Genomic DNA, 24953 nt, shown 5'->3' with positions numbered 1-24953 from the left:
ACTTTTTGTCAGCAGGGTCAAGAGGCTAGCGTAGTGGAGATAACTTGACCTCCACTCCAAGCGCACTTGAACATTTCTGACTGAATCGATTAAGTGCGTGGGACTTTAATTTGAGCTGCACAATCAATATATGCCCTGTCTGGTGAGGAACTAAAATGGATTCTGCTTCTGTTTTTATCTAGCGACCTATTAGATAAAATAATAAATGGGCTATATCATTTTTTTAGCTTGCACTTTGAGAACAGATGAGCAGAATGTTTTGCTGCCATTATTGGTGTTTAGTGTCTCACTGGCTTTTAGACAAATGGTTTGAAAAATTCAAGCTGTATTGAAAATGATTATTTGTGTCGAGCTGCTTGTTTGTTCATTCCAAGCTGGTCCAGAAGTCACACATGATGACTTGTTTTTATAAAATATGCAACATATTTGGATTTATTTTCAATTTAAATGTAACAAATGTTTCTTTATGGAAAAAGAAAAAACATTTAAAAAAACTCAAATGCAGGGTTTTATCTGCCTATCCATTCATCTATCATCCAGCTGTTCATCATCCATCCATTCATCATTCATCAATTCATCTATCATCCATACATCCATCCATCATCTATAATTCATAATCCATTCATCCGTCCATCATCATCCATCAATATTTGTCATCCATCCATTTGTTTATCCGTCCATCTTCATCGATCAATTTGTTATCCATCTACCATCAGTTGTCTATCACCCATCCATCATCCACTCATTGATCATCCAGCCATCATCCATCCACTTATTCTTCATCCACCCATCCGTCCATCATCTATAATTCATCATCCATCCATCCGCCCATCAGCTATAATTCATCATCCATTCATCTGTCAATCATCATCCATTAATTTGTCAATCATCTCTCCTTCATCCATCTTTCTGTTCCTCATCCTTTCATCCATCATCAGTCTGTAAATAGAATAAACAGTCATATTATGGACACAATTTATTCTAATTTTGTTTTTAGGGGAACTAAAGGACCTCTCTAACCAGCAGACATCACCTGTCCAACCGGGAGTGAGTGTACTCATCGGCTCTCTGGAGACTCTGGTTAATGTACTGTAAAACTGTAATAAAACTGCTATAAAGTATCTCCTCGCTGCTCCTCTCCTCCTTCATTTTAACTCCTGGAAAAGTGTCCCCAGTTAATAGGGCTGTGTTCGTTAACAAGCCTGTGAAGTCTCGTCAGCAGCATTATCACAGCGACACACAGGCACGCTTGGTTTTATCAGGCCTCTCTGTGGCAGCGACAGCAGACAGCTCTGCAATTAGTGACTCAGAGAGGAAGGCAAAGAGGCACACAGCATTATTACACATTGCCAGCTGTGTCTCAACACCGAGAATACCAATATATTGGCTTGTGTTCAGACAGAAGCACATACATTCATACCTGTTGGCTCTAAAGTGTGCTCTGCCTGAGACCTTCTGTAGTGTAAAGTGTGTGCCGAGTGCAGCTCTTCTCATTATTAACAGTTGTGCTTGCTTTGGCATTGTAGAAGAGGGCAGTCTGCCTTGGCCAGCAGTCACAGCAATTTACAGGTCTGTCAGAGAGAAAGAGGTCGACCAGAGGAGAGAATTAAAGAGCATTTAGAGCTGTGAAATAGACTGCAGACAAGAAGAATGAGCTGCCAGTTGACATATGATGTGTACATGTTGACCTTCTTGCAGGGTTTTTATTGTGCAGTCCTGAATGCATTTGCTTTATTATGCAGCACTCGAATGCACAAACTCCGGTGGCTGTTGGTTTGGCAAGATGTGTGCATAATGTTAGGCTAAATAGAAGATTTATCAGCATTTTAGTTACAGACTGTCTGAGGAGTGCCTGATGGCATCAGGATTTATGCTCAGAACCATAATAATCTAGTTTTAGACATTATTTTTTCTGTGGCCTGCACAGAAAAGCAGAGCAGGGGATGCACCGCTGCTCATTTTTGTGTTATTACTAATCTAATCCCATTTGTCAACCGTTTTGAAATCGAGTTGAAGCTTTTCCTCTGTGTTACAGTATCGTTTCCAGTGGGCTCTCAGTGCTGGTCACTGAGACAGGAAGTGTCAAAAGGCCAGCCAGCTGAAGCTACCAAACAGCAGCACTAAGATGAATAGATTCTCCGTGACAGTACTGTTGAAATCAGTGTTCAGAGACTGACTGCAGACTAGCGGTGGCCTCCTCTCCCCTCAGAGAACAAACAAAGCAACAATTGTTGGCTGGAAACTGAATACTGTTCCTTCAGCTTTACACTAATATATAAATTGTGAAAAGTTGTTTTCACTCTGTTTACTTTAGACTTCTCAGGTCTTAAAAGTGTGGAACTTTTTTTTTTTCAAGAAGGGTATTAATACTTTATTTGGTAGCTGATTGCTAGATTATTAACTGTTCATCCCAATAACTCTAATAGATTTTCACTTTATGGTAAACTTTTGTAAAACTACCTTTTTTACTTTTTAGCATTTGCACAAAACCTGATCTGACTGCATTTTTGGAAACGGGGAAGCAATAATTTCCTCTGCCTTGTTGGTAAATATCACCAATGTTACGTTACCGAGGAGAGAGAAAAGATGCAGCAGAATGCCTCTTCAGAAGGGGAGAGTGGGAGGGTAAACATTGGTAAATATCACCAATGTCACATTGGTGATATTTACCAAAATCACCCATTTAATACCATACAAGCTGGAATTAGCTGATTAAGTAGTCAGGTAATATAAAAAAAATATCTTGCTGTTTTACATAACCAGAAATATTTAAAAATGGAAAAATTATGTTTGTGTTTTTTGTTGTAAGCAATTGAATTTTGCTTTCTCTCAGCCATTAGTGTGCAGCAACACACTAGGGTTGTGCAGCATCTCATTTCTCTACGCTCTAGAAGAGAAAACGTTTTACTATTTTACTAAACCAACTTTAAACCTTAAGAGCTGCATGCCTGAGGGGTTTTAGTGGTTTTTGAGATGTAAGATTTTAAACCTGAGGATACCTTGACACCAGTAATGGGGCCATACCTTACTCCAATTAACTTAATGAGGGTTTTTGTCATATTTTGTCTATTTAGCGTCAGGTTTTGTTGATGTGATGGATTTAAAATAAATGGTGCATATGGATTTAAAATGAGGTGAATACTCTCCGATTGAAGTAGTACAGTAATTGGTCACCAATGTAAGCAGGAATTCTGGTGGTTTGCTGGTTTGACAAATATTTTTTATTTGTTTTCTTCTTCAGAGGGGATCTGTAACATGACGATGGACTCCAACTCAATGACGATGCCCATGTCTGACCCCAACCCCTGGGCAGCTGCTATGAATAACATGGGGATGCCTCCTATAGGAATGACAGGACAGCCACTTCTACCAGGTACAACTCATTTCATTCCCATACTAAATGTCCACAATTCAAATGTGGACTTCATTTGGGTATTTTCAGACTACAGATTTTTATTAAGTATCCAAATTTCTGAATTAATAATCTGATTAGTAACCAGTTCAAGAAGTGGAGTAATAATGGAACTGTGCAATTGTGTTGACGTAGCTTCAGCTACTACTTTTTTTTTTTAAGTGATCATGTGATAAATGGAATAATTATCTAAATAAAAGCCCCAGTGTTTTCTTTCTTAATTTCCATCTAAAAACATTGCTTAATTTACACACAAAAAAACAATTGAAAATATGCAATGGTTAGTTGTTTTTAATCTCATTTGGTTCATCTAATGGAAATACTGGATTTTCATACCAGCTGAAGCCGGGGTTTCTCAGTATGCACCACTGTTTTTGCTTTGTTCACTGACGTCTCCTGCATTAGAAGGTGGGGGAAGCGCTCTCTCTCCTGTGTCTGTGCTGCTCGTATAAAATAAATATGCTGTAATAAGCAGGATGAGCTGAGTCATCAACGTGGAATTGCAAGCTGGTAATCAGTTATGCTGGCACATGCTGGCACATGCAGGCAAACTCTGACTGAGGCTGATGTGACTCAATCGAGGACGGATCAGATAAAAGAAGCAGGACTTTTGCTCACAAGTATTACCACATAGAGTCCTTTATAAACTAACACACAGACAGATGTTTGAAAGCCTTTATTTCTGATGAGGATTTTCCACTTAATTATTTGTCTATGTAACAGTTTGCTCTTTGACAGTGGAGGTCAAAGAGCAAAGATGAAACATGAAATCAAATTGTATGCAGACATCCAAGACAGAATTATCTGGAGGCACAAATGTTGGTGCAAAAATAATTTAATTCATGTTTGAAGTGTATAAGTATAGTTGTTTCTAATGTGGTTCAGATGCATGAAAAATGCTAAACTCGCTCTTTATTGAATCTTCAGATATCAAATAAAAGTTTCACAAATCACAAACAGGATTCTAAATATCCTGCAAATATTATTGAATAATCTAATCCAGGTATGAAGTACCTGAGATTCATAGTTCTTAAACTAGAGCTGATTAAAGATGCTCCGGGTAGTGAAAAATAAGGTGGAATTGCCCTTTAGCCATTTCCCGAATTGGAAGATGCAATCAGAAGCGTTCAATCAATTCTTCAGCTTTATCCGCTGCATAGTCTGGATGACTCTCCTGCTTTCATGTTCTTATTGTAAAATCCCACCAATGAACTCACAGAAATTTTCCAGAACTTTCCAGAGGACTGAAGATTTTCAAAGAATCAAGCTAAGATAATGAAGTTCAATAGATCAGTGTTAGCCCCGCCCATCAAGGTGACTTGATGACATTTATTAATTTGTCTTCTGCATAAATTACTCAGTAATTTAGTTAAACTTTTTTTTTAATCTCATGGTTACTTTTAATCAGTGATTTGATTTTTTATTTTTTATTTTTTATATGTTTTCATCCAAAACGGACATTGGCTCATAGATTAGAGGTGAAAAATGATACTGTAGATGTTGACTGTGTTTGGTGGATGAAGGATATAAATAGACTAAAAGTACAAAATTAGCTGGTTTTATTTCTAATTCCTGAACATATCATCCTATCATAAGCATGTTGTTGTTTTAACCCAAAGTCTGAAGTCACTCGGATGCAGCGGTTAAAATATTTCTCATGTTTGTCAATATATCTTCCTCTCAGAGGGTGTGAGCCTCCGTATTCTTATCTTTCCCGCACAATATCCAGTCCAACCGATTGCAATGCTATCTATAACATTAGGTTCAGCTTCACCCTCCCACTCTCCCCTTCTGAAGAGGCATTCTGCTGCATCTTTTCTCTCTCCTCGGTAGAAGCCTTTCCCTAAAGCTTTTTATAAATCACTTCCCACTTCTTAGCTGAAATGCACTTTCATATTTGAAACACGCCAGCCTTGTGTGTCTGTGTGTGCAGATTCATGTGTGTGTCTGCGAGCACGCGCAGATGAGCGGCCTTCCAAACGCACTCCTCAATAAAGAGTAAGGGTAACATACTTTCATGCTGTCACACACATAAATGTAAGCATGATATATTTGAAACGTGGTAAATAAAAGCCTTTCAACCAAAGAAGGAGCAGCGTTTCATAAAAGCGGAAAGCGACAAAAAAAATGTTATAATGTTAGTGGGTTTTCAGGCTTATCTGAGCCTTTAAATATCTGAACAAGACAGTTTATTTTTCCGGCTCATTTTCTTTTTCACACAGTCAACCTAAACGCCACACTGCATGAAATGTTTGCTTTAGACTCGCGTGTCAGCGGTGAAAGTAAACCCCTAGAAGAAATGCTCACAAATGACAAGATATGATTATTATCAGGAGAGCAATAAACTCGGTTATTGCAGGGATTGCTCTAATACGTTTAGCGTCTAAAAAGTAGCATTTTTGATCTCCTGTTGCAAATATAATCCTTGGTTTTAGCTCTTAGATTTGTAGAAAACAAATCAAACCGACAAGGAAACAACCCAAACTAAACGTCGTACGTCGTAAAAATTTGTTAAAAGGAGAAAATCATGTAGTTGGAGCCTAGGCAGCGAACATAAACGCATCTTACCTAGAGTCGACATTGCAGATGAAATGTCTGTGATAGAGGCTGATGAACCCCCACTGGCATCCTTGCTTTGAACTTTATTTGCAGCGGTTTGAGACCTTTTACAGCAGCCATTTAACTCCCTAGCAGGAAAAGCGCTCCTGTAACTAATATCACTAATGGAGGCTACACCAGTGATGCAATGTCAGAACCGTGAAGCTTGCAACCATAAATGAAACGCAGTAATTAGCGACGTTATAAAGCTGCACCTCTGTTTAAGTTGAAATACCCGCTGCGAGGAAAGTTAATGAAACAGCTCTTACACTTAATCAAGTCCTCTGACAGTTTTTCTAAAACAACCAGCTGAAATAACCAGTTGGCTTTGGTCTCTGTTACAGTATGTGACGTGAAAAGAAAAGCTCAATAATAGATCTTAATGTTGGGGAGGACAGCTCAAAGGCTTTGCACTCACACGGGTGTTTGCACTCTTCCGACCTTTTTTTTTTTATGTCACACATCATGTATTGTTTATTGGAAATAGATTTTTATTCTGCAATTTCAAATTCACAGGGTTTAGACTACTGTGTCCTGATTTGAACCAGTTTCATAGGGTGGTGGCCTAACATCTGTAGTTTTCCTTACTAGACTTTATAAAAGTTATATCAATCCAACACAGAATGAACCACTTTATTGTACATGTGCAAAAGATAGCAATGTGTAGTCAGTAATTAAAAACTGATATAAAAGTAGAAAAACAACCAAATGACTCATTCACAGCCACCAGTAGACACGGTAAAGACAATTAGGTCGCAATACCTTGTTAGGAAATCTCTAATTCCTTTTATCTTAACATGTTTATGCTTGCTTTAGCTTAAGTTTGTCCAAAGTTGACCGTTTCCGGAATTGTTTTCATCCACATGGAGAAACGGAGATCGGCCCAAAACATTATTTTTACTCCCCCAGACCTGTAAGTGTCACTGAATATGGAGTAATGAACATGCGCATAAAGCCACCACACCGCGTTAGCTATAAACACAACAAGAAAACAACAAAGGCAAACATAGTGCAAGCGGCTTCTTTTGTAAAACTTTCTGCAGCTGCGACTACATCTACAACTGGATTGAATTTTGATCAAGACTAAGCAGCAATGTGACGAGAATGTCACGAGTGACACAGAAAGTGAGACCTTGGCCAAGTAAAACACATCCACTTTGGGGAAAATAAAAACTAAAATCTTTTATTTGCAAAAAGCAGAATACTTACTCATAGAAAAAAAAAAGAGCAAATAAAATGCAATCTTGTTGTCGCTTGGGTTGCATGGGTCTTTTTAATTTGACAAAAGTATGTATAATTAGTATTTAGTTCAATTCCTTATTTACAATGAATGAAGAACTTTAGCTCATATGAGGCTTACATGCTTTTTAGGAGGGTTTGGGGGTGGGCATTCTCAGTGCTTATCTAACCAAGATAAGCATTGAAGCATTAGTCTGTAATTTGCCACCAAATGTGTTTACGCTGATGTGAACGGAAAAAAGCAGAACCTCACAGTTGGCGTCACAACTTGGATGTCGAAAGGAGTGCTATTCACAAGTGGAAAACTGCTTATTGCAGTGTCCTCAACACAACGCCCATCATTCATCTCCTTTCTGGTTAACTAAATAATGGAAATGTGATTACTTTTATCTGATTAGAAAATAGAGCAAAAGGAGTGTGCAGTCCAGAAACACCAAATCTACAATCAACTAGCAGAAGAGTAATTACTTCTTACCTTAACAGTGAGAAAGGTGTTGATAGAGCTTTAAATTAATGAGGACGTATGACACATTAGGCACTAAAGGTTCAGCTACAAGGTAGATGGAGAGGAAGTGAGAAGTATTGGTGTTAAAAATAACAACTATTCTTGTCTATTTCATTCCAGAATCCCCTTTTTTCCCCATTTTGTTCTTACATTAACTCAGAACCGCAATAAAAGCGCTGCTGTTTATATCCTCCTCTCACTGCAGATCTCAGTCAGACCTTCTATTACATTATATAGATGACCAACTATGAGAAACGACAAGCATGCACTTTAAATGCTCCACATTCATTCAGTTTCTGTTCCTCAAACGAACTTTAACTAAATAATTTTGATAAGCGAACTTCTTTGCTGTGCATCACATACATGTCTGTAGTTCCCACACTTTTCTAAATCGCCCACGCCAAGAAAAGCTTTCCTACTGAGCCGCAGGAGAAATGTGAAAATGTTCTCGCTCTTCTCTTTTCACAGTTTACGATAAGGTTTAACGGCAAAGTACCTCAAAGTTGGCTTCTAGAGCCAAACCTCAACTGTCAGGTTGTCTTTTATAGAATAAGTTTTGTACTAAACAGGCTAGAAGCCTTTAAACAACCAGCCAAGTTTTATCATGAACTCTTTCTTTTTTTTAAAGAAAAGTTTGAACACAAATCTTTCAGCACGTTCAAACAATGTCACAAAGTCTTACTCTAGCCTGTCAGGCCGTATATTTTCCCAAAGCACCTTCAGCTTTGAAGTAATCCAGGTAGATTAGCTATTGACTCTCTATCATGACAGTACATCATCTCTTCCTTTTCTTTCACCTTTTAACTACAGGGAAGGATTCACTGTCACTTCCTTTATCCTTACCTTCTGATGTTTTTGTTTTATTAAAATGATTTCAGCTTTATGGTGGAGGGTTGTGTCTGTTTTAGGCACTTTCAGTAAAAGTCTGTTGGGTCTCAAGGCTTTCATGCCACATTCAAGTTTGCTTCTGTTTCATCCACAGTTAGTCGAGATTTCACGTCTTTTATTTTTCCCACAGCTGAGTCTTTTCCTGCCTTCAGCCAGGTGGATTTATCCAGACAGACAGCTGGATAAACGGACCGCTCTTGGCAGAAACGTCAACACTGCAGCCTGACAAAACGCAGCACACATCAACTATGATGACAGTTTTGTCTCTGCAGATGTGCAGAGCTCGGCTGTTTATTAGAAAGTCGTTGTGTTCTTATATTTGTGTTAGGGAAGTGTTTGTGTTTTTAGTGAGAGATGCGTTTCAGGCCACAGGCAGGAGAAAAGATTGCGCACGCTGTGTGATTTATGTTGTTGTACTAGAGGTTATTGTGGTGCGTATCCAAGCATCAGTCATAATGGTACCAAGAGTTGTACAGCAATGTAAAGTTGCACCGATGCGCTAAGTTTTTGGTTATTATTCTGATATATAAATTTAAACATTTGCCAATAGCATGTTTTCCGGTTCGGGAACTATTTACTTTTACCCGTTGCTTTGAGTCTTGAAAGTTAATAAGACTGAACCATAAAAACACTGTCAGCTATACAGCTACACTTTGTACCTGCATGATAAGCAGCATAATTAACTTTTTTTTTTCCCAATAATACCAGATCCAAACTATATACCGAGACAGGATTAGTGTAACAGATTTGATAAAAATAAAAAAGCTAGGTGTAAAATATTCTGTAATGTCAACATATTCAGAGACAAAATCTCTTAGCAATGCTAGAATTTAACGGGTCTTTTTTACTGTGAATGTTTAATAATTATTCATGAGTGTAGATATTCAATGATAGCCTTAAACAATAAAATGAATCGGTTTCCTGTGACTTCAGTCCAGTTAGCTTCCCCAGTCCTTCTGCAGGATGTGGTTGCTTCTTTGTTGAGCACCATTTGTAATAATTGCTTAATGATTACGCCTAATTTAGCATTTGGGTCTACTGGTTCTAGACAATGTCAAAGCACTAAAAGAAATCATTTAGCTGTTTTCTGGCAATTTGTTAATGGATTCTTGGTGTCTGGAAAACAAGCTATTCCAAAAACCTCCCATTTATCAAGCCACAATTGATGGACAGCACGAAGAGCCTGCAGCCACAGTAACGTGTTTACAAGGCCAAGCTGCTGGAAGCAATGAGACCCAAATCATCTGAGAAGATGACACAGAGGGACACACTGTGTCTCAGCTGGGAACCAACATCCCAACACATTATTGATCTACAGGCCAGACTTCAGGATAGTTTACTGTAAGGAATCTGACCCATATCTGACAGGGAAGGAGGGGTTCATTGTATCTCTGCCAAAAATAAAATAAATATTGATCTGGTGTTCAGCTCTGGTTATAGCTGCAGTTGAATGTTCCACTTCTTAACCTTTAACATGATTGATTTTTATCTTTAAGTTGTGCTGCTGAACGCTTTTTGTTCCGTTATGTTTTAGACATTTAGTCGGTTTCGACTATAGAATAGCACATTTGGTTTTCTGGAAGTCGGAGGCGTAAATAGCAACATGAATCTTTAGTCTTTTTCAGTCAGGAGTTAAGAAGACAAACTTTCTGAATTGAATGAGACAGCAGAGTCATTTTCTTCTCTGGCTAAACAAGGTCAGAAATAAGTCAAGGATTCATTTTGTGGCTACAGTGGAAGAGAAGTTTATTCTGAGTGATTGTGACCCCTCTCTTTGTTTCTGACATCATGGTGTCTGCGGTTTGGTGAGTAAAATCCCTGTTACGTTGTGGAATCGGTAGGAGTCAGCATCTGGTTTTCACATATTTGACATCTGACAGAGAGAACAAAAAACTCCTCCTCTAGCGGAGTTCATTATGTGTTTCCCCAGCGTTTATCAGTGTTTTCCCTTCGACAAAGCAGAACCAGATGTAAAGCTCAGGCGTTTTTCTACATCCATCTCCAGACCTCCCAACCTGGTCTTTATTATCGAACACGGCATATTTTATGTTACTGCTTTCTTGTATGTACACGGCACTTCATTGGAGTTAGTTTGACGTATATTCTTCACAAGTAGATTCCATCTTTTTATGGCTTTACAGTCTTTAATGTTGCTACTTTGAATCATAGCACTCAGTAACATTTGTTTGCTATTTAATGACTCTGGAAGTTTTTGGCTCTAGTTAACATGAACGCTACCCAGCAGGAGGTGTTTGATGCTTTAAAGCCAAAAATATGGCACAAAAGTTCAAGTTAAAAGCAATTTTTTTAATTACAAAGTTTGCAACAGAAGTTTGAGAATGACTTATGCTTTCCAGACACAGTTACTTAAGGGGTTTTCTGAAAAGTTCACATATTTTTACTTCGCTATGAACGTCCCACTATCAGTTTTTACACTACGTTTCACAGCTTGCTACATTACATCGTTTATGAAACCTTGTCATAGCTTCTGTCTATCTCAAAAACAGTCATGCCAACGTGATGCCAGAAAAAATAAATTAGCTGCCTTTGCAAAAACCATCATGAAACTGATGCAGGAACTCAGCACTTTTTAACAGCACCTAAGCAGAATGGAGAGAAAGTGAAATGTGTTGAAGCATGTTTCACATGTCATTTCGGCTTGGTCTGCCACTGAAACACCATCTCACGAAAAGCCACCACCTTTTTCGTATGAAGTCTGAAAACAGCTCTGCTTTATCGTCTGCTGATGCCTGTTTTTCTATTTATCTCCATTTGAACCTGAAGTACAGCATCTGTGGTTGAACGTACAAAGTTATATCATCATGTAAACACAGCTGAGGGAAGAATGTCTACACCAAAATTAGTGAGAAACCCCTTCATCTGAAAGTGCATGGAATACTTTTGCTAACCTCTATTTCACCTTCTAATTAGTTTGAGTTTTGCATAAATGTTAATTATAACAGCTTTAAAAATGTATTTAAATCTTACCCCAAATGTACTGAACCATACTCCATAGATTCCATTTAATTGGCTAAACTGGAAAAGCTGAGAGTGAAAAACAAAAACAACCCCCATGATTCTGTGCCTGGTAAAGCCATAATTTGTCAGGCTCACATTGTGCATATTTAATTTTTTTTTATGTTTTAAGTTAATTGAGGCTTACTCAGCTTTCTTATGGTCCTACCACAACAGTTAGAGGTTTGGGCCTTGGATGGCTCATTGAAACCCTCTGCTTTGGTTTCTTTCTCAGCCGTTCTGTTTTGTAGAAGTTTTCTGATCTGTTTGGGATCATTGTCGTGACACGGCTTGGGTCACATTTGATTTAAAGTAGAACTGTTTAGATTTTGCATTTCCTTTGACCTTCAGGTCATTTTGATGGGAAATCCAGTCCAATATTCTTCATCACTGTGGAATGAATGTCTTTATTTCACAAATGGCCATATAACCATTCCCAGGTTTAACAATTCCTTTCCTAAAGTCATTTGGCATTGTGGTAACACACATTTTTATGCTTTTATTGTGATAGCCTGCTGATAATGATGTATTTGATTTGCATCACCAGACTGTTACTTTTCTATGGAAGCATCTTGGTTTTGATTCGTTTTCCACTTTGCATTTGATTTTCTTTTAGCTTCAAGTTGCGTTTAACCTGCCAAACCTATATTGTGATGTATGAAATGCAATATAACTCTAAGAGGATTTATTGTCTTCACCTAATAAATGAAAAACATCAAATTTTGGTAGGTAAAAATCAAGCTCAATTCAGGAATACCCTTTTAAGCAAAAAGAGGCTCAGCAGGAATGTTAGCCTTAGATATAACAGTTTTGCTAGAATCATACCTCTTATTCGAGTGTATGGCTTTATTCCTCTTTAAATCTGCTCTCCAGTGAAATCATTAAAGTGTCGGCTGTCACAGTCACACTCCACCACGAGGAAAGCACTCAGTTTTTCACACATGTATTTTGAAGTTATCAGAATTAATTTAGATACACGTAGTTTTGCATGGACACACACGTGCTCAGACACTCTGGAGAATAGATAAGCAGCTTCCAGGGGCTGTCAAGTGTTCACTGAATAAACAAGCATCCCTTTTGTCTGTTACATCCCACTCACCCTCATCTGTGCCTCACAGTCGCTGCAAACCCCAATGCTCGATACGCAGTGAAATATGTGGAAAGTTAATGTCATGCACCATTAGATACTCATTGATAAAATCCCTTATATGTTATTTTAAGACTAAGGGATTATTCCCACACGTGTTTTTACCTGGATTAGCATCAAGAAATGGAGGCAGATCTCCATAAATTTGAATATAATCATAATTGTAATTTACTTAAGTAATTTCAGTTTTAAAAGTAAGACTGACGTGCTGTAGATTTGTTATAAAAAGAATAATACTTTTTAAGTGTTTGTCTGTTTATTTTAATGAGTAACCTTTATTTACACCCCCCCTATAATTCAGCTTCTTCAAAAAAATTTGAATAATACATATGATCAATAGATGCAATATAATAGAAATATATTTTGACAGTGAGGAAATTCACAGTGATAAGTTAAGGTAAATGGAAGAAAGGATATTCACACAAGGGTAAAGTAAAGTAAAAATATAAAAATCAAAATGAGATTGTTAAGTAAGTACTGTATCATTATTAAAAATGGCATACTCTGATAAAAAGAAATGTGCAATTAAGTCAAGTAATGTAAAGAAAAAATGTGTAAAATCTGCATGAAAATGTGCATAAAAATGTGCATAAAAATAACAGGTGATGTTATTGTAAATAAGAAAACTTCAAATATATTTGAGTCTATTGAAAGTAGTGATGATTATAGAGTCTCATAGCTGCTGAGAGGAAGGACCTGTTATAACGCTCCTCTGTGTACCCAGAATGAAACAGTCTGTAGCTCTCCAGTTCAGCAAGAGCTTGAACTACTGCCACAAAAACATTAAAATGCTTAACATGACCTGTAAAGAAGCTGACTGTTTAGAGTGCCATATCTAATCATATCACCGGAAAGTTAAGTGGAAGGAAAAGCTGTTAGAAAAGCATGCAGTGTGGATAACAATAGACCTGAGGAGATTTTGAAGATCATTCAGTTGTTTTAAGATGCAGGAGACGTGGCCTACAGCTTCATTCAACGCAGTATTTGCTCAGTGGCTCAAAGTCCTCCTTTTCAGATGAAATTACACTACACTGAATTTTCGAATATTGTATCATGAATAGGGGAGGTGTGCTGTACTTGTTCGTTTGAAAACAACGTGCGATAGTTTGGAGGAGGAGTGGAGAAGGACAGAATCCAAGTTGCTTGAGATCCAGTGTAAAGTTTCCACAGTCATGACTCTGGGGAGCCATGTTTTCTTCTGGTGAAGGTTGAAGGTCACATTGCAGCAGTCTAGATGTTACAACTCTTCATGCTTTCCTCTCCTGACGATCATCATGGAGATGCCGATTCCGTTTCCCAGCAGGGTGTTAAACATATCACACTGTGTGCAGCAGTTCTATGTTAATGTAGGAGCTTGTTTTTGAATTGGGTTGCTAAGATAAAATAACTTCTCCGTAGTGTTTAAATTTATTGAAATGCATTAGCTAAATGTGTGATGGCTGTGGCTGTATGTCGGTGGAAGATCTCCTTACCTCAGGCTTTGCAGTACATCAGAAAGAAACAGAGCTGCAGCTTTACTGCTCTTGAAATGGGACTTTTCAGAGCGTACTTCTCCATTTACGACAGCCATGTTTCCCCATTGAAGGCCGGGTTTAGTTAAAGGCTTATGTGGCAGACACAGAATAAAGGTTCCACGGAGAGATATTAAGAGATTGATTATTATTTAGATGTTATAAATTCAGGCAATGGTGTAACTTTTTCGACAGAAGGAAAGTTTTTCTCTTTGAACCCTGGGCAACGGCACCCAAAAGGTTGCAGTAAAAAGAAATCAGGCTGGAGATGTTTGGATGAAAAAGCAGAGATGGTGACTCCTGGCAGAGATTGTGAGAGGCTTCAGCTGGCAGGGTTCCAGGTGGCATGGCTATCTCGCCTCATTAGAGGGTATTATTCAGAAACCCTTGCAGCAATTGCCTGTCGTCCCTTCAACCTCCCACCCACTGCAGAGAGCTAGAAGGGACGTTTACCCTGGAAATCAAGAGGAGGGGAAAGGGGAGGAGTGGAGACGATGACATTAATAGCTAAGGGCTTAACACAATCAAGTCTTTTTTTTCCAATAATTTGACTTTTTTTCTGTCTTCACATTCTGATTTACAGGGTACTCAAAATGCAATTACTTTGAACAGACCTCCAGGACAGAGTTTAACATCAAAAGGACATGATCAAAAGGAACAAGAAGGAAAAAGAATGAGTGTAATAATCTCAGAGGCAGTCACACACGTGTCCGTTGGCACATTTCAGAGCAAGAAGACGCATTTGCGAGTTTCAGTTCTCCAACATGACAGAAAATACAAAGCAAAGCTCATTGACAAGCTTGGTAAAAAGGATCAGACGGATGCGTGGCCACGTGTGGGTGGAACCAGCCGCAGGTTTCTTTTATTGTTCTTCTTCAAGAGAAGCTCTGTGCTCTTTACCTCTCTGTGGAGTTTCTACAAAAGCGTACTCTCACATCCCTCCTCCATCACTATAAATGCACAAAATGATGGCTAACAGTACGGCTTATACCTAAAGTGAATTATTCAATAGGCATCAATTATTAAGCCTTGCCGGTATTTATTAGTTCACTGATGAGTTTCTTTACAGATGAAACATTTGGCTCTTAAAGACCTAAGACTTTACTTTGACATGTGATGTTTATTAGCTTTTCCTGAAAGAGTGAAGCTAAAGCCAACAAGCAGGCCAGTTAGCCTTCAAAAGGCAAAATTATTTTTCTCTACTTTAAATACAGCACATTTTTCCAAGAACATTTTGTTCCAAAGGCTTCTCTACTAAATTCATGAGACATCTTAGTCATTACAGAGTCTACTTTTGGCTGGAGTCATTGTGTCATGTGGTAAAAGTGTGAAACATTTTGTTTCTGTTCTACTACAATGCTTCATTGAGGACTTTGGATTTTCTTTAGTTTTGTTTAGTTGTTGATCTTTTTTCTTAAGATTTTTGCCAGGAATCTCTCCAGCTGCCTATTTATGCTTAGTGGTAGATGTTGCTTATTAACCTCATTTATCTTCCACACTAAATCTAGTTACAACATTGATTAATCGATTTTAAAGCCGTATTGATCTCCTGTAATGCAGTTTGTGTCAGAGCGCTTACTCTATTAAGGGGAAACAGTAAATGATGACAGCCAATAAATGAGCTAGGTAAAATATCATCCAAGACATTGCTATTACATGAGTGAGCCTGGCTAAGGAAAGCAATACAGTCATTTCAACCACTTACAGAAGAAAGCCGTAAAAGAAAATTGGCAATAAAAGTTCATTTATGCTCTGTCAATGCTTAGGGTTTGAACTTTGAACTCATCTGTTGCAGAAATAATTTCTGAAACTGCTACTTGACTCGCCACCTTTTTATTACCAACAGGGGTGTTAAACGGATCCCTGACGAGTTGAAAATGTTGGCCTTAATATGTCGTAATTTTCGTATTAGGCTAAAAGCTGTTTGTGATGCATAAAAAAAAAAAACATCAACTTTTTTTTCAAAAAACTGTATATCTTTATTATGTTTCTCACCCACGGAGGTCACCAATTCTTTACCTGCAATGCATGGTGGGGAATTGAGGAATACCATTAGCAGGAGCTAATGTGAAAAACCATATTTGAAGATAATGAATGGATGTTTAAAATGGCAATGAAACATCTTAGAGTTTTTGTAGGACACCATTAAAATGATTGCTTACTGCAAACAGTTTGAACTAGAAACTAGAGCAGTTTGCAGCATACGCTCTCCTTTAAACAACAAGGCGACGTCACAAAGGTTCACATACTTTTAGTCAGAAAGGAAAACACGTTATCTTGTGTTGAAAACTTATTTTCCTGTCATACTTCTCTTTACATATAGACTGAGGGTCTCGTTACACTTTCCATTCTTCTGTTTCACACATCCTACTCTTGCGTAGCATTGATAATGTTGGTGTCATAAACTGAGTTACAATTCGTAGTTTTACAGTAACAGGGTATCAGGGTAGTTTACAGGTTTCTAATTAATAATGCTCTTAACTGTTTTTTAGGTTTTATCCTAAAAATATATGTTGTAAGAATCATTGTTTTGGCTAACATTGCATTAGTTTACACTAATAGACCTCTTCCTAACCTCAAACTCACAGCTGGTGTGATTATGCATGCTAAGGAAAAAATATATATACCTTATAAATCAGTAGTTTGTCGAAGCTTTTGAGCCACTTTAAGTATTCATTTAGTCTGCACTTCATTATCCTTGTGGATGAATTTTGCTCCACTGTTCTTCACAACGAGATTTGAATTTGTGTCTCCACAGACATTTCTACTTCAGTCTCATTTGTACACAGGACATTTTTCCAGGAGTTTTGTTTCACACAACATAAAATTTGCTGTAACGTCTCTTTAGTAGAAAATGCTTTCTGCTGGCAACCCATCCAAACAGACCTACTTTTTTCTAATTGTTGTCGACTTTAACATTTAGCATGCAAAGTGAAGGATCTTATGATTATAAATGTGGAAAACACAAAATCACAACATTCGTCAATTAGAATAGAATTTATAAACCTGAATATGGTTTAATTTATGAATTCAGAATGAGTCACGTTGGAAGCTCTTCCCTGTTGACTCTTGTTTTCTTTAAGCACTATGACATGAAGTAGTTCAGTACGAGCAGCATATGAAGCAATGCTTGGAGTTTATGTAGCAAGAGACTATTTTTTGTCTGCACAGGAAGAACCAGAAAGAACAAATAGAAATATTATGAGCTGAATAATGAGTGAGTCAAATCCCTGAATGTCTATGCAAAGATCTGCAAACAATTGATTTGCTTTTACTAAGACGTTTTAAAACTGTTTCATAAAGCCACCCAGTCGTCCATAGACGTTAATCCTTACAGAGTTGTGGGTGGGGTGCCGGGGTCCACCCTGGACAGATCACCAGTTAATCGCAGGCCAACACAGACACGCACAGGACCAACAATCTTAATGGATCACAGAAAATATCTGTGTCAAAAACAGGATGAACATCCTGAAAAATCATCATTGTTGAGTTAAATGGAGCAGAGTGACAACACTACAAAAAAGACAGACAAATAGTCACAGGAAAAACTGATTGAGTTTAAAGATCTTTTTTAATGAATTGCATTTTAATCCCAATACATTTATTTAGGTTGTGTTTCTATTAAACTGTTGAAATTACATGCATTATTTAGATACTTCAAATTAATCTACTTATTAAACAAAATAAAAATGAAACATGATGAGAAATTAAACTGATTTTGTACAGCTCTGTAAGTGAGACTTGCACTCTGACACATTCCTCGTTGGTTATTTTGGCAACTTCACTCAGGATCGCCCTGTTCGAAGTTTGTGGGGATGTCCATCCCGGGGAAGTCTGGAAGCATCTTAGAAGTTGGCCACTTTCTTCCTCACTCTAGCACAATGCAATTTAAATAGTTTAAAAATAAGCTTATAGCTCTGTATGAGATCACATGACCTCTTTTAAGATATGACCAAATGTCAGTGCATGTAAATCTGCTAGAGCCTTAAAGAAGACTCTGAAGCTGAATAATCTCCTTCTACTAGTATACCTTACAGTATACTGTAAGGTTTTTCTTTTTCAAGTGATCACCACTTCAAAGTCCTTTTTTTGCCTCTCTCTCTCTCTTCTGCGACCCACCAGACATAACTGACATTAGTGGTATCCATTGATGACGATGCAAACTGTATGGAAGAAATGAAAACAGCTCATTCTCACGCTGCCGTCCGAACCGTAAAACGTTTCCAAATTCAAATCCGGATCACAGCAGCAAATCCCAACAGTAAGAGCAGCTGTTTATGCAGAAAACTACATGCTCATCTGTGTCCACTTACTGCTTGCATTATAATGAGTTGTTACTGAAGGAGAGAGAAATAATGGATTGTCAGTGATGAAACGTGTCCTCGAGCTATTTTGTTCAAAATGGAGATGAGAGAACTGTAAGGCTGGAAATCCTGAGGAAGATGTAAATAATCTCCTTTATTACACACAGCTCTGCTACATTTTTGCTTCAGGTCCCAAGCTTTTAATGGCCAGGGATAAATACACAGCCGAACACGCACACACCAGCACTCAAACACTCTCTTTAGTGGTGAAATGAGCAGCACCGCTGTGAAATAGCACCCTGATGTAACCAGATCGTTTTCTCCATGTGCTCTGAAATCTAGTTTGCTTTCCATCGATGTAGGAACTCATAAGCATATATCCTCTTTATACCACTGGAGAATTGGTGTGTCAGACAATAAAGTGTGTCTTCCAAGGTCCGTGTACATTGTTTTCTTTGGGTAACCTCCCATAACACTGCTTTTGGTGTTGATATTCTTTATTTTTGAAAGGGGTTTTTTTCTGTTTATTTTTTTACAGATGTTGCAGTTTTCTCAATCCACCACCTCTTATCTTCTCTCCTTTTCTCCATCTTTATTCTTCTTTCCACTACAACGAGAAGAAGCAATCAATCGCCTAGCAACAAAGATACTTATCCCAGTTCCTCTCACACCTGGTTAGAGACTGATGCTGAGGTCATCAGTAGATATATAGTTTTCATTCATTTTCTTTTAATCTTACTTGATGGGCTCATTTTTTCCCCCTCTCAGCTTTGTCCTTCAGCCGGTTTTATCTGTCTTAATATATTTATTTCATCCTGTCCTTTTCCAGGCACTCTAATCTGTGTCTTTAGGAGTGTGCATATTTCTTTATTCTCCCTCACTCTACGTCATTTAACTCATCAATTTATTTCTATTGCTGTGTGGTTAAAGGAAATTGGTTTCCAGGGAATGTTTCTGGATCCATTTAAGCCAAATAGATATGAAGGAAGTATTTTCTTTGACTTTACTGTCACTGAAGAGCCAAAAGATAGATGTGTGCACCCTGGCTTCAGACAAAGTTATGCCGTTTTTTTGTGTTGTACTGCACTGTGTGCACAATTATTATTGCACATTAATTATTGAGGATTATCTTTGCTTAATCAGCTACAGTGTGGTTTATCCAAAATGTTAATAAACCCCAAACATGAATGATTTAAGAAGATAAAATGGAGATTTTGGCTTTCTTAAGAGAATATCAATATGTGCACAGTTATTGGGCAGCTTTTATTCTGCAGAGTTATTACACATCTAAATGAAAAACACACATTTTCCCATCTCACTTTTATATTTTCATCTGTTTAAGTGAAACGAATAGCTCTGTGGTTTCCCATAAACATGTCTTGACATTTTAAAAAAAACAATGTGATCAACATAGCCACCATTGCTTTCAAAGTGATCGGTCTTCCAGTCATGGAATCTGTCAGTTTCTTAATCATTTTGATTATCAACGTTTTGTGCTGTAGCAACCACAGCCTCCCAGACACTGTTCACATCCGGTTTGGTTTGTTTTCCTTGTTTCCGTCACTGAAAATCCAGTTTAAGAACTGTCCACACGTTCTCAATCCGGTTCGTATCAGGTGAGAAAGGGTCTCTTTACTGGCTAGCCACTTACTGTAGTACTTGAATGCATGTGATGGAGCGTTGTCCCCCATTAAAATTATTGTTTCTTCAAAAGAGACAAGAAGCTTCCTCCTGCATCACTGCTTAAATAAAGTCTTCCTGTCCAACAACTGGAAAAAGGTTTGGAGTTTATTTTGAGCCCATCTTTAAAACGTTCCGACCAACTCATCTTCAATATTATCCGGTCCATACCAGTACACCACCTCCACCTTGCTGGTGGAAATTGAGCTCTGTAGCTGTTATTGATCCAGCCACATCCACAAGACTCTTATTTCATCGACAAAACCTTTGGAAAAATCTGTCTTCAGATATTTCTTGGACCAGTTTAGACGCTTCAGCTTGTGAGTCTTGTTCAGTGGTGGTCGGGTTTTAGCCTTTCTTACTCTGGCAATGTCTCTGGGACCTGAAAGTGTGTTTTTTTACTTCTTGATGCTCTAGGTAGGTTGCAGTTATGGAATATGACTGAGCAGGGGGATAACGGGTTCCTGGTGACTTCACACTTGAGTCTTCTGAAATCCTTGATGGCTAATTTTCAGCTTTCTTTTCTCAGCACATTTGGTGCAACCCTGTTGAATATGTGCAGCAAATTGTCTGACGGTTTCATGATCGAACCTCAATATTGTTGCAGTTTCATCCTTCTAAAAGACTTTTGGATAAGTTTTGACTTCAGAGTGTCGAGAAAAGTCGAGCTCATCCCACTTCCCCATGCTGGAGATTTTAGTTTAATAGTAATAATAAATAAAATTACCGTAAAATTAATGACATAGGTGACATCAAGACCCAACARTAGAGTCAGACTGTAATAAAATGAATCTGGTTGTGTGTGTTGTTATTGTGTCCTGCAAACTTTGCTTTAATTCTACTTTTTTCTATTTAATCATAAAAAATCATAGTCAGGCAGAAAGAGAGTCATGAAACAGGAAGAGCTGGTTTCCTTAATAAAGGGGAAGTTTCTGTCTTGCATCAGGCTAAAAATAGTTCNATTTTCCGGACCTGTTAGACAGAGAACTGGGCCGTAGTGAGTCCAAAGAGTTGTGAGGAGTGGGCGGGACTTACTATTGGGTAGTAACAGACAAGAGTCAGATATATATATATTTTTGTTGCCTAAAGAAAATAATCTGCCTAATAATTATGCACACCTTTATGTAGGGTGTTGACCTCCTCTGGCCACACCTTCTAATTATACAGATACACATCACCTGCTATGCTTAAATCCATTAAGCATTCAGGTATGTCCAGCTTGAAGTTTAAAAAAATCCGAATAAAAATATGGTCATAAATATGGTGCACCCATTGTAGAACATAAAATGCATTGAATTTTGTGGCTGTACCCTTCAGGCAGTCTTTATAACTTCATGGCCTCCATTAGTTTGTTTGTTTTGGACTTTGTGCTTTGATCCAAATCAAGTCCTGAAGGGACTCTGCAAAGAAAAAATAAACACAGCAATAATAAAAATCTTCAAACACATCTTTAAAAACAAAGTGAGAATTGTTGAGTTGCCTTTAAGGTTTTCACAGTACGTTATGCCATAGTGGTAAACAGGGAGCGTTTTTCTACCATAATTGCAACACAGGCGCTGACATGTATGCTGTTTAAGTTGAAGAGTAGTAATTATGACTTTACCATGAAATTAGTGGGTAAAGAACAGCAGGATGGCTGCTGCAGACAAAAATGAAAGGCTTTTATGCTCAGAAAACTTTACAAAATGTTATTTTAACAGACCACAAACGTAATAAAACAGCACCTATACAAATTATGCTCCGGCAAGCAGAAAATGTGCTCTGAAAACATGTCAGCATTCGTCTCAATAACAACTATTTCCTGTCATTTTAAATAGTTATGATTCTTTTTGGATTGAACTGCAGTTTTATTCTAGTTATATGATTCTCTTTTGTACACAGTTTAGTTGTTGCATGTTACCTGTTTCAGTGTTATTTATAATTAGTCTAACATTAAAGTAGCCAGGGTCTCATCTCTCTGCTGCTTTCGCCCAGACTGCTTTTAATAACCCACACCGGCGTTTTTACGTCCAAGCTAAAATAAATCATTTAAAGACGCGTGTCTTGATACGTCTGATTCATCATGTTGGTTTTTATTTATGCACATCATGATACCGATTCCGTCGACTCTCACTTGCAGTCAGCAAATCCCACGTTCTGTAAAGCAGTTTTTCCCCCCTTTCCTCATATCTAGGATAGTGCAGCGTGCACATAATTTCTGGTGAAGGATTTGTTTTAGTGAGCGGTGCTCCTGCATGCTCGCGCGCAGGTGCATACGCATTAAGCAACCTGCCGTATAAATGTCAGCTCCAAATCCTCTGCAGGTGAATCCGAGGCTCCTAGTGCAGGATGCAGTGATTTGCATTTCACAACGCTCCTCGCAGGCACACAAATGCACTTAAAAAGCCGCTGTGGCAGCTTCGGATGCCGCCGTTGTTTATATGCATGTGTTTGTGTCCATGTAGTCACGCCCCACTGTGTAAATCAATATTGCAAATAAATCTTATCTGTGATGTAGGCTTCAGAGCCAACTACATTATCTGTGAGTTCATCATTCAAGCAACTGGGGTGACGGAGAAGGAGTGACTCAGTGAAAACGTCTTAAAATATGCATGTTGTTTAACAGATGATTTATTCATGAGGGGGCTGTGTTTGCCATTAAGTGTAGGCTGCTGCTAGTTCACTGATGTTGATTCACAGAGGGGGGGAAAAGTACATAGTTTGGATTGCAATGCAATAGATTCTGTTTGTGTTTAACCGATATTGGACCAGAGTTCTGGGGTGAGCTACAACATTTCTGTGTCTGTCTCACTTCCAGATTTTGATCCTAACCTTGGCATGATGGCGGGAATCACCCCCATAAACCCCATGATGCCCGGCCTCGGCATGGTGCCCACACCCGTCTCCCAGGACGTTCCAGTCGTGAAGGAGATCATCCACTGCAAGAGCTGCACCCTTTTTCCCCCCAACCCTAGTAAGTCACAATACCAAACTAATCCTACTTTAGGCTGTTTCCACATGTGAAGCGTTGTGCGCTGCGGGGCAGGAGCCAAAAGAAAGAAGAAAAGGGATCTTTATGAGGTCATCCTCTGTTGACAAAGCCAGAATAAATTGATTGAAACATAAGAGGCTTGTATTATCTGACCGTTTTTGTAATATAAAAACTTGCGATTCGTTTCCTTTTGCTTTTTAGACTCAACGTTGGCCATGAAATTGTTGGAACTCTCCTTCCATATCAGAGCAGATCTAATTTTGGTTCTGTACGTTACCACAATGAATTTTACATAAAGCAACACAGATGCTGTTGAAGCTCAGATTTCCAGCTTTAATTCAGAGGATGAACAAAAGAATTGCATAAAAATGTGAGAAACTAAAGCATTTTTTATTTTTATTTTCAGGGCCTCAAAAGTAATTGAACAATTAAAAAAACTGAAAACACACAATGTTCATTCAGAATACGTGGTTGAAAAGCCTTTGCTGGCAATGAGAGCCTGTAGTCTAAAACTTCTAGACATCACCAGATGTTGGGTTTCCCCATTTTTAAAGTTCCAACAGGCCTTTGCTGTTTGTGGACCTTTCTGTCTGAAGTTTAATCCTCAACAAGTGAAATTCCCAGTTGGAATCATGTCAGGGTTCTTACTTGGCCATCCAAGGATATTCCACTTCTTCACTTTAGTAATCCCCTGGGTTGCTCTGGTTGTATGTTTTGGTTCATTGTACATCAATATGATTACTATAATCTTATCAAATTGACTGTATTGGATTTAAGCAGACTGCATGTCTGTGGCCGTCTTCCAACCAACTAAGTGACAGTATGCAGCATCATGTGGGGGAGGGGTATCACTGCTTTGCATATTTCCCCCGGTAACTTATTGAATAGCGGAAATTTTTCAGTGGATTGAAAATTTTAACTTTCTGAAGTTTTATGCATAAAAGATCTGTCTCTGTCTTTCATAATAAAATAAGACTGAATTTGTTCTTTGCTAATAATATAAAGAGACACATTGTGGAAGTTTTTAGGTCACGCATACAATTTGTCTAGAGATGTGTGACTTAGTCTGTCATTTATGAGTGATTGTTGGCACCTTTTGCTTTTGGATTTTATTGTTTTTCCAACAAACGTGTATTTTTCAAAGTAAATATAATCAAAATCTTGGAGTGGTTTTATTTTTGCACAGACAGAACATTAGTGCTACAGTATATCTCTAGTTTGTATTTTCACTTCAGTAAGTCCTTAGAAACATATACAACTCCTAAAACAGGCTAATTAAAATTTAACTTCAGCTGCAAATATTTTTTTTTTCTTATTCACCTCTCAGGAGTAGGAAGAGAAATGAACAGTTTCAGGAGAACTTGCACGCCCTAAGGTTAAATAAAGGATCAGCTTGTCTAGAAATCCCCAGAACTTTAAATCCTGTCACAATCAATCTCTAAAACAAGTAAAACTTTTTTCCCATGTTGCTGCTGCCGTGATATGCATACATGAGTGGAAAAGTCAACGAGATGGCTCAATTTGTTTTAGACTTAGTTCTTATCTCCTTGTCATTTAATTTGTTTAACATATCTTTTTGATGTGGGGTTCAATCTTGAGTCCAGCTTTACTTTCCCACCTCTTGTTTTTCCACCGTCATTTTATCTTTCCACTCCTCCGTTTTTTTTTTTTGTACAACCTGCT

General features: G+C 38.0%; 1 protein-coding gene across 1 annotated transcript in view; it reads left to right on the top strand.

Annotated features, from left to right (window-relative positions):
• Window positions 1-24953, top strand: part of enox2 (ecto-NOX disulfide-thiol exchanger 2) — a 201707-nt gene that overhangs the window by 125251 nt on the left and 51503 nt on the right. The window contains exons 4-5 of the mRNA XM_008420947.2: window positions 3242-3373; window positions 23097-23252. Coding sequence (XP_008419169.1) covers window positions 3242-3373; window positions 23097-23252 — 288 coding nt within the window. The remainder of the gene's footprint in view (window positions 1-3241; window positions 3374-23096; window positions 23253-24953) is intronic.

This window comes from Poecilia reticulata, linkage group LG10 (assembly GCF_000633615.1).
Source record: "Poecilia reticulata strain Guanapo linkage group LG10, Guppy_female_1.0+MT, whole genome shotgun sequence".
NCBI classification, from domain to species: Eukaryota; Metazoa; Chordata; class Actinopteri; order Cyprinodontiformes; family Poeciliidae; genus Poecilia; species Poecilia reticulata.
Note: the sequence above shows the minus strand (reverse complement) of the source record. Positions and strands in the feature narration are given on the sequence as shown.